The 10,816-nt window shown below is 45.6% G+C and overlaps 1 protein-coding gene and 1 non-coding gene across 2 annotated transcripts; one reads left to right on the top strand and one right to left on the bottom strand.

Annotated features, from left to right (window-relative positions):
* Positions 1-633: 633 nt before the first annotated feature.
* Positions 634-5,386, top strand: LOC125579922. The gene has a single exon (XM_048743833.1). The coding sequence runs from the start codon at positions 634-636 to the stop codon at positions 5,332-5,334; it is 4,701 nt and encodes a 1,566-aa protein (XP_048599790.1). The 3' UTR covers positions 5,335-5,386.
* LOC125581141 lies at positions 1,237-1,343 on the bottom strand. Its single transcript, XR_007318852.1, has one exon. It is a non-coding gene; the product is annotated as a small nucleolar RNA R71 (small nucleolar RNA).
* Positions 5,387-10,816: the final 5,430 nt, after the last annotated feature.

The raw sequence follows: 10,816 nt of genomic DNA, 5'->3' as shown, positions 1-10,816 counted from the left end.
ATCTGATCACTTGATGTTAGATCCTAAGTTTATCGCCTAGCTAACCGCTTAGGAGATAGCTTGACATGTATTGAATGAGCTTAGTATCCCTAATCAGCGAAAGTAGATATTAGGGTAGTAAGTGAACTGATCGGACCTGATCTCTAAGGCTTGCAGTCGTTTCTCATCTCAACGACAGTTAGATGATGGGATCGACCAGCAAAGAGATCACCACCACGACAGTGGGGTGTTCCAGCTGAGTGATCCGAGTTCTAGAAAGCACTGCATCGCGCTTGAATAATTGTTTGGCTCTCGCTCAACACCCAATGAAATACCCTAGGCTAGCTTCTTGTTAAATTGAATCAAACTCTAGTTTACTTGTTTTCCGCGTCACCAATTGAATTGAAAACCATTTTCTTCTTAGCTTGACATTGAACTTATAAGAGTAAAGTGTAGACTGGTCCTCTGGATTGAATCTAAAGTACTATAATCACAAATGTTAACTTGGCAGTAGCAAAGATTCATATTTAGTGTATCAAGTTTTGGTGCCGTTGCCGGGGACCAGATTTTTTTACCTCTACTTTTCGGTTTCAATTTAAGTCTAAGATATCTAACTCGCCTCTTTTTCTTTGTCACAGCTAATGATCCAGGTGCATGACCAGTAGACATACTCGGAGCAACGCACAAGGACCATTGCATCAGCTCACCAACGAAGAACTTGCGAGATTAGAACGTCAGAACCGTCAACTGCCTAGACCTACAAGCACCAACATGGGCGATCATCAGGATGATCTTACTGCTGCGTTTGCACTCATGCAACAACAGATGCAGCAGATGCAGCAAACTATCCAAGCGAACGCCGCAAACCAACGTAATGCACCGGAGGAAGCTGATCAGATTGGCCAAAGGAATCTCTTGCGTAATTTACCTGCTACGCGATCCGCGATCAACCCTCCACCTTGCGCTAGACAAGACTTTGAGATCAAGCCCGCCTTGATAGGTCTGGTGCAGAGGAAGATCTTCAATGGACTTCCTGCAGAAATTCCGATGGACCACATTGAAAACTTTGAGAAGATGTGTGGGTTCACTAAGGCGAATGGAGTACCACCAGATTACATCAAGTGTACCCTGTTCCCTTTCTCTCTCGATGGGAAGGCTGCTCGCTGGCTAGATTCCCTACCCACTGGATCGCTCACCACATGGGAACAAGTCAGATCCGCTTTCTTGAGCCATTTCTACACGAAGTCAAAGACAGCAGCTCTGAGACAGAAGATCGCCACCTTTAAACAGCTGGTAGATGAGCCGTTCTGCGACGCTTGGGAGCGATTCAACGTCTACCGCAGGGAGTGCCCACATCACGGTTTTGAAGAAGACTATCTACTCGGAGTGTTCTACGATGGAGTAGGTTGGGAGTACAGGAATGCTTTAAACTCAGCCAGTAATGGAAATTTCATGACCCAATCCACTCAAGGCGCTTTCGCGCTGATTGAGAACATGGCCTCAAGCTCAGCTGACAGCAACCGAGAGACTGACCGCACCCAAAAGGTGAACAGCATCGACAATAGCAAAATAGATGAGCTCTCTGCCAAGGTCGATCAACTGATAAAGATTAATCAGAACCATGTCTTCATCATGGAAGAATCCCCTCAGGATAAAGGAACCACAGACACTACATCAGAAGCAGACCAGGCGACTGAGGACCATCATGAGGTTAGCTATGTGAATGGACAAGGATGGCAGTTCAAGAACTACCACCCGAACCCTAACGTGAGGAACAACCCCCACCTGTTCAACAACCCTAAACCCGATGGTAACGCAGAAAATGCTCAAGGCAATCAGGTTCAGAACAGTGGCTACCAACGGGGGTATGGAAATCAAGGAAGAACATTTGTCCTCAGCCCAGCTCAGAATACTCAGTTCCACAACCAGAAACAACCGACTAACCAGCAGCCTGCACAGCCTGCTCAAACTGCTCCACAGGACGAGATGAAGAGTCTTGCCAATATGATGAGCCAGCTGCTCCAAGGACAGCAGATCCAGGGAAAAGCACTGAATCAGGTCACAAACGACATCAATACCCGAATGAATCACATGTTCAATGACCTGAGTGCCAAATATGATAATGTCTCGAGCCATATGAGGCAGATGGATATTCAGATTGCTCAGACTGCTGAGAGTGTGAAAAGACAGCAAGGCACTCTTCCTGGAAAAACAGATAAAAATCCCAAGGAGTGCAATGCAGTCGCGCTTAGGAGTGGGAAGCAGTTAACTGATCTGGCGCCCAAGAGATTCACAACAGCTGAAAAGGGGAAGCAGAAAGAGTCAGAACAACCACCAGTAACCGCACCAACAGACGAGGAAGAAGCAGGGCTTCCTGCTAAACATACTCCGACCACTACAGAGCAGCCTACTGTGGTTGTTCGCCCAGCTGCAGAACCTGTACCCACCCGTGACTATGTGCCTAAGGTTCCGTACCCTGTTCCTGCTAAGGCCACACGCAAGGACAAGGAGGAGATGAAATGTAGGAAGATGCTGGAAGACATAACAGTCAGACTCCCTCTCATGAGTGCAATCCAGATGATGCCATCCATGAGTAGCTTTGTGAAAGGACTTATTTCTGGAAAGATAACCGATGACAGTGAGTTCATGGTGGTCTCAAAAGAGTGCAGCGCTGTTCTCCAGAACAAAAGGATCAAGAAACTGGGTGACCCTGGAAAATTTGTCCTATCCATCCAAATAGGGAGAACAGTCTTCTCATGTTCGCTAGTCGATCTGGGATCAAGCATCAACCTCATGCCATACTCTGTGGCTAAGCGCCTTGGATTCACGGATTTCAAACCTACCAGGATGTCCCTAGTGTTTGCTGATCGATCAGTGAAATCTCCGGTCGGAATTATCGAGGATATCCAAGTTCTTGTTGGGAACACGCTTGTCCCTGCCGATTTCGTTGTTCTGGAACTCGAGGAAGAGTCAAAGGATCCTCTGATCCTAGGCAGACCATTCCTATGCACTGTCGGAGCTATCATAGATGTGCGACAAGGAAAAATCGACCTCCACCTAGGAGACATTGTGATGAGGTTCGAGATGAATCAGATGCTCAAGAAACCTATGCTGGATGGACAAACCTTCACTGTCCAAGAGGAGGGTGATCCGCTGGAACCAAGTGATCAGATGATTGAGGAGATCCTTACAGATGATCCGCTGGAACTAGCCTTGACTAGAGCTGAAGCAGAACAGAATGTCCAGAACATCGACGCTGATGGGTACGCTAAGATGTTGGACTCCGCCAGAACCATGGAAAGATTAGTGGCATATCTCAGTCTGGGGGAGAACAATGCTTCAGACTCATCGAGCTCGCTTGTTCCACCAAGTCGGAACAATGACCCGTGGAGTGAATCCGAAGCTCCAAAAGTCGAGCTCAAAACACTCCCTAAGGGGCTCAGGTACGCATTTCTTGGACCAAATTCTACATACCCAGTAATCGTGAATGCTGACCTGAACAATGCTGAAACTGCTCTTCTCCTATGCGAACTTAGGAAATATCGAAAGGCATTAGGATATTCTCTAGCTGATATACCTGGCATTTCACCTGATCTGTGCATGCATAGAATACACCTAGAAGATGAATCAATGACTTCTGTAGAACATCAGAGGAGGTTAAACCCAAATCTGAAAGATGTTGTTAAGAAGGAGATAATGAAACTTCTAGAAGCTGGTGTAATCTATGCGATCTCTGATAGTAAGTGGGTTAGTCCTGTTCATGTAGTGCCTAAGAAAGGAGGGATCACTGTTATAACCAATGAAAAGAATGAATTAATCCCTACTAGAACAGTAACTGGTCATCGCATGTGCATCGATTTTCGTAAATTGAATGCTGCGACCCGCAAGGATCACTTTCCACTCTCCTTCGTTGATCAAATGCTTGAAAGATTGGCTAACCACCCTTACTATTGCTTTTTAGATGGTTATTCAGGTTTTTTTCAGATTCCCATCCACCCAGACGATCAGGAAAAGACGACGTTCACATGTCCTTACGGAACATATGCCTACAGGAGGATGCCTTTCGGGCTGTGCAATGCTCCAGCGACCTTTCAACGCTGCATGATGTCGATTTTCACTGATCTAATTGAAGACATAATGGAGGTTTTCATGGACGATTTCAGCGTCTATGGAAGCTCCTTTAGTGTCTGTTTGTCAAACTTGTGTAGGGTTCTGAAGCGATGCGAGGAGAAGCATCTCGTGCTTAATTGGGAAAAATGCCATTTCATGGTCAGAGATGGGATTGTTCTAGGACATAAGATTTCAGAAAAGGGCATCGAAGTGGACAAGGCAAAGATCGATATCATGATGAGTCTGCAGCCACCAACTTCAGTGAGGGGAATAAAAAGCTTTTTGGGACATGCTGGTTTTTACAGAAGATTCATCCAGGACTTCTCGAGAATCGCAAGACCACTCACTAGACTGCTCTGCAAGGAAACAAAGTTTGACTTCGACAGCGAGTGCTTAGCTTCATTTCACACGATCAAGGGAGCTCTAGTCAGTGCACCGGTTGTCCAACCCCCAGACTGGGACCTCCCTTTCGAGATCATGACAGACGCGAGTGACTTTGCAGTAGGAGCAGTGCTTGGCCAGCGGAAGGATAAGAAGCTCCATGTGATCTACTACGCGAGTAAGACATTGGATGAAGCTCAATGTAGGTATGCTACAACGGAGAAGGAACTCCTGGCCATCGTCTATGCTTTTGAGAAGTTTCGATCATATCTAGTTGGGTCTAAGGTGATAGTCCACACGGATCATGCAGCTCTCAAGTACCTGCTCACGAAAAAAGATGCCAAACCGCGGCTCCTGAGATGGATTCTCCTCCTTCAAGAATTTGACCTGGAAATAAGAGACAAGAAGGGGGTAGTAAATGGAGTAGCGGACCACCTTTCCAGAATGAAAATAAACGATGATACTGTGATTGACGAAAAGCAACCAGTGGAACACGTAAGTGCGATTGGTCTTTGCTATTCGGAACAACCAATGCGCATGGAAACGGCTTGTTCTCCACAACCAGAGCAGTTTGTCGCAGTAATCCAGAAGCAACATCCCGATCTACCGTGGTTTGCTGAGATTGCAAATTTCCTAGCCGCTGAAAAAGAGCCTCAGAAGTTCACAGGGAACGAGAAGAGAAAATTCTTAAGAGAGGCAAGGCACTACTTTTGGGATGAGCCTTACCTATACCGACAATGCAAGGATGGGATCTTCAGACGATGCGTTCCAGAAGCTGAAATTCCAGGTATCCTACACCACTGCCACGGATCTTCCTACGCTGGACACTTCGCCACATTCAAAACAGTCTCCAAAATTCTCTAAGCGGGATTCTGGTGGCCAACAATGTTCAGAGATGCTCACACCTTCATATCCAGATGCAATGCATGCCAGCGAATGGGCACTATCAGCAAAAGGAATGAGATGCCTTAGAATTACATATTGGAAGTTGAGGTGTTCGACTGCTGGGGAATAGATTTTATGGGACCTTTCCCACCTTCTCACAAGAACGAGTACATCCTGGTTGCAGTCGACTATGTCTCCAAGTGGGTAGAAGCGATTGCTAGTCCGACCAACGACGCACGAGTTGTAACCAAGATGTTCACCTCCATCATCTTTCCAAGATTTGGAGTACCTAGAGTGGTTATCAGCGATGGTGGAACTCACTTCATCAACAGAGTGTTCCAAGGATTACTGAGCAAGAACGGCGTGAAACACAAGGTTGCAACCGCCTACCATCCCCAAACGAGTGGCCAAGTGGAAATTTCCAACAGAGAGATCAAGAACATTCTACATAAAACAGTCAATAGCACGCGTAAGGATTGGTCCATCAAACTTGACGACGCTCTCTGGGCCTACAGAACAGCCTATAAAACCCCATTAGAGACCACTCCCTATCATCTGGTCTATGGCAAGGCATGTCACCTACCTGTGGAGCTAGAGTATAAGGCAGCTTGGGCAGTCAAGCTGCTTAACTTCGATATCAAACCTGCCAAGGAGAGGCGAACAATTCAAATCCATGAGTTGGAGGAGATTAGGCATCTGGCCTATGAGAGCTCCAAAATCTACAAAGAAAAAACCAAAGCATTCCATGACAAGCGGATCATCAGCAGGAGCTTTGCTCCGAATGATCAGGTCTTACTCTTCAACTCAAGGATAAAGCTGTTCCCTGGAAAGCTAAAATCCAGATGGTCAGGACCTTTCACCATCAAGGAGGTTCGCCCCTATGGAGCTGTAGTGTTGCTGGACACAAGAGGAGGAGAATTTGTTGTTAATGGTCAGCGACTCAAGCCTTACCCTGCTGACACAACAATCGCTGAAGGTGTAGAAATACCCTTAAGCGATCCCCTTCAAGCCTAATCAGCTCACAAAAGTCAAGCTAGTGACTGAAAAGAAGCGCTTGGTGGGAGGCAACCCACTGGTGAGTGTAAATATTTCTTTTACTTTCTAAAAAAAAAAAAAAAAAAAACTAACTTGCAGGAAGAAAAATCGAGCACTTCTCAGGAGAACACTCCAGCGCTTGTTCCACTGATTGTTCCCAGGTAAGTGCTCGAACAAAAAAAAAAAAAAAAAAAAAAAAAAGAGAAAAGGAAAAATGGCCTGTTAAAGGCCCACTAACTTTACCCCCCCCCCCCCCCCCCCCCCCATTATCTCTAATGCCGCAAAACAACCTCAAAGAACCCTAAATCGAAAATTTCATCTCCTATTTTTCTTCATCGATTTTGTTCTAATCTCTTGGATCCTCTAGAGACCGGTTGGGTTTTGCAGGAATCGTCAATCAACTCAAGATACCTCCAAAAACAAGGATTCCGAAAGCACTCAAAGCCTCTCGCCGAGCAGCCACGCCTTCTCGTTCCGCGAATGTTCCATCCACCTATCCATGGCCGAACAAAGCTGAGGGTCAACCGATTAACATCAATGACCCACTACTCCTTGACTACAATTGTGAGGGGTGGGACAAGGAATCCGCAGCGAGGTACAACAGGCTTCTCGCAGCAGAAATCTTGCCCACACGATTTGCTCACGAGGAGACCTTAGCTGTTCTCGGCCTCGAGTCTGACGTCTTCGACACGCTCGACGTTATGGGCCTCGCTCCTCTCTGCTACCAAGCACAAGTTCTCTATCTAGATTTGGTTCGGCAAGTGCTCGCAACAGCTCAGATCAGTTACCAGAACCCAACCGCGCCAACGTACGAGAACTGCTCCTTCTCCTTCATGGCTGACGGCAAGTTCTGCTCCATCTCTCTCCACGATCTAAATGAACTACTCGAGATCGCAGACACGCCAAGAGAGGTCGCAGTTGAGAAAAAGTTCGCGCCAGCAAACGCCTTTTGGGATCTCATTGCGACAGGGAAGTTCACATCTCGCAAGGCTTATCAATCACAAATCCGAAACCCCACTCTGCGTATCATTGCCAAGATCGTCTCGAACATACTCTTCGCAAAGGAACTCACCTCCAAGGTCACAAACGGCGAGCTGCAGGTTCTATACACAGGGCTCGAGGATGAAATCCGTAGAGACAGAGTCATACTGATTCAGGCTGTGAAGACTAACCCTGGATTCCTTCTCATCTCGATGCTCACTGAGCGCAAGGATTCCTTGCTCCGAACAGAAGAAAAGAAAGACCGCTGCGGCAGTATTCTCACGCCCTTGTTCAAACACTTCGACATCAACCTGGATTCCTACACGGTTGTTCCTGAGCTTGAGCACATCGATACCGCTTACTTGATCACATGCCACATCCTGCGCGACGAGAGCACATACAAGTTCGCAGACAAGGACGGGAACTCTATCTACTGCAAGATCCCTCTTCCTGGGTTAACAGACTTCACAACCTTGGAAAACATAGTGTTCCTGCCAGACGCAGAACACTTGTGCGACGACCCACGTAAGCCAGTTCCAGAACCGAATGCGACCAGGGATGATGTGGAGGATATGGCTCCACCTGCTGAGGGTGCTTATGACCTGGAGGACCTCACGGATGTTACTGATGATCACGCCTACCGACGTTGGATGGTGGACTCTCAGAAGAAAAACAACAGCCTCATGAAGAGGATCCTCAGAGCACTCACTGGAGGCTGCATCGGAAGTCAGGATGAGCAGACGACGCAGGGAACAAGGCGCCCAGGCAAAGAACCAGCGGGCACTTCAACTGGAGAAGAGAGACTTCCGAGGAACAGGAGAACAACCGGCCACTCCAGCAGTGGTGATTCAGACTGAGTCCGAACGGACGATTCCAATTCCCTTGTTTTATCTATCAAAACTATTTATTTCCTTGCTATTTGTTTCTGTTTGGTGTGTTTTTATTGAGTCAATCCTTAGGATTTATTTTCACAGCCAGGGATGGTGTGAGGGAGAAACTCTGTACGATTTCCATGTTTTAATTGAGTCAGTCCCTAGGATCGAGTCAGTCCAGTCAAACTTATTGTGGTAATCAGGACCTTATTTTGTGATGATTTCTTAACCACCTCGTGCTTTAACCTTCTTATTCAGTGACCTTAGCAGTGATAAAAGACCAACACATGGACCTGGAACACCCTGACTTATCTCATTTGACACTCCGGAAGTTCTCCACCGATCAGGTTACACTGGGTAGACTCAACTCCACTATATCTGAACCTAATCTGGACTTTAATTCTTCTTGTTATGGGCACTAGATCAGGGAAACGAGACCTATACTCAGGACTTCTTATCCTTTATATCCATCTTGTTGTTCCTGAGTAGCTAGCTCATCTTTAGCTAGTTCCCACCTTGTACCTTAGCCTTTATTCCACCTTCATGCATTTGTTTTTCAGTGCCATATGTGCAGATATGTGCAAAAAGGTCGGAGAGGAAAGGATCAACACAGCCTCCTACTCGTTACTGCTGCAGAAATTATGTCAGAAAGGAGAACAAGCAGATTAAGGGAGCAACCGCTCTATAACCAATGAACTGTGCAAGAGCAGGGGTGGAGAACCAGAATGGTTGCGAAATCAGAACCACCAGTGGCACTCATAACGATCATGTATTACCTCCTTCTTCGTCACATCACCATATCAACATTCAAAAAAAAAAAAAAAAAAAAAAAAGAAATGAGATTAGTGTGATGGAGAAGGGGAAGAAAGAAAAGAAACATGGAGCCACTGGAAAGGTCGAGCAAGAAGTTGGTACCAAGTATTGAAGAGTGTGTAGAGGAAAGTGGAAAGCAGAACAATCAGTTGCATGTTCCGTCATCAGAACAGTCGCACCAGATATAGCAAAAACGAGTAGAGGCTGTGGACATCAATGGATCTATCCTCTCTTGCCATTTTGTGTGATATCCTGCATCCTCTAAGAAATTGGTAACCCCTAAACACTCTTAGCTCCACCATATAAAAAAAAAAAAAAAAAAAGCATGTTCCATACCTAGACCGTCCACCCTGAGTAGCGCCTATGACAAGAAGCTCACGAAAATTCTAATTGAACAAATGGAGTTTGGTCTCGAAAGTGTCGCTTTTTCAGGTCAAGATGTAGAGTAAGGAGTCGATCTGTGAACAACGATCAGGGGTTCCCAGTAAGTGTGTGTGGTCCTAATCTATTGCTTGTATGGTTCAGAGATTTGTGGTAAGAGTATGGTTGCTGAGAATAAGCGAGTTCCCACACTTTCAAACTTTTCTCCCTGTTCTTGATACTTGCCTTGTTCGAGGACAAACAAGGATCTAAGTCTGGGGGAATTGATATATGGTGTTTTTTCACATCATTGTATAGGTGTTTTCGTATTGATTCGAGTCCTTAATCCGTGTCAGTCTAGTCCTTTTTGATCTTTTACAGGTCTGGAGGTGGTAGAAGAGTGAAGAGAGGGTGCTTGAAGAGAAGCTGTCCTTTTGGAGCATTCCTGCGAAGAACACTCAAGGCGAACAGTCCTGAGACTATTCTCAAGCGGAACAAGCAGACGGAGTGATCCCGAGGTTGTTCCCGACAAATAAGGAAGCTCCTATTTCGGGAATTAAAGCCCTGTTGCCCTAATATCTTTCCTACCTATTGGCGCCTCCATATAAAGACACCATCTATCATATTTTATTAATTACGCTATTTTTTTACAAGAGAACTATTAGCTTTTGCGATCTGCAACTTCTAAGGGAGAAGAATCCATTCTCACATAGAGAAGACCATCTGAACCCTTTGTTTACTACTCTTATTATTATGCAGTTTCATTCAGAATCTATGTCTTTGATTGCTTGCATCATGATCGAGTAGTGATCTAGCTCGCCTAGGGTTCTAGGGCGTTGAAATATGAGCTAAACATAGATAAGCTATTCTTGATTATTATTCATTCATACTATTCTTAAGGCTTCCATTAATCTGATCACTTGATGTTCGATCCTAAGTTTATCGCCTAGCTAACCGCTTAGGAGATAGCTTGACATGTATTGAATGAGCTTAGTATCTCTAATCAGCGAAAGTAGATATTAGGGTAGTAAGTGAACTGATCGGACCTGATCTCTAAGGCTTGCAGTCGTTTCTCATCTCAACGACAGTTAGATGATGGGATCGACCAGCAAAGAGATCACGACCACGACAGTGGGGTGTTCCAGCTGAGTGATCCGAGTTCTAGAAAGCACTGCATCGCGCTTGAATAATTGTTTGGCTCTCGCTCAACACCCAATGAAATACCCTAGGCTAGCTTCTTGTTAAATTGAATCAAACTCTAGTTTACTTGTTTTCCGCGTCACCAATTGAATTGAAAACCATTTTCTTCTTAGCTTGACATTGAACTTATAAGAGTAAAGTGTAGACTGGTCCTCTGGATTGAATCTAAAGTACTATAATCACAACTGTTAACTTGGCAG

Source organism: Brassica napus, chromosome C1, assembly GCF_020379485.1.
Source record: "Brassica napus cultivar Da-Ae chromosome C1, Da-Ae, whole genome shotgun sequence".
Lineage (NCBI taxonomy): Eukaryota > Viridiplantae > Streptophyta > Magnoliopsida > Brassicales > Brassicaceae > Brassica > Brassica napus.
The sequence above is the reverse complement of the archived record's forward strand: the minus strand, read 5'-3'. Positions and strand labels throughout refer to the sequence as shown.

Bases quoted from the DNA above. Each gene is read 5' to 3' on its own strand.
- LOC125579922 (XM_048743833.1), top strand. From the start codon at position 634: ATGACCAGTAGACATACTCGGAGCAACGCACAAGGACCATTGCATCAG.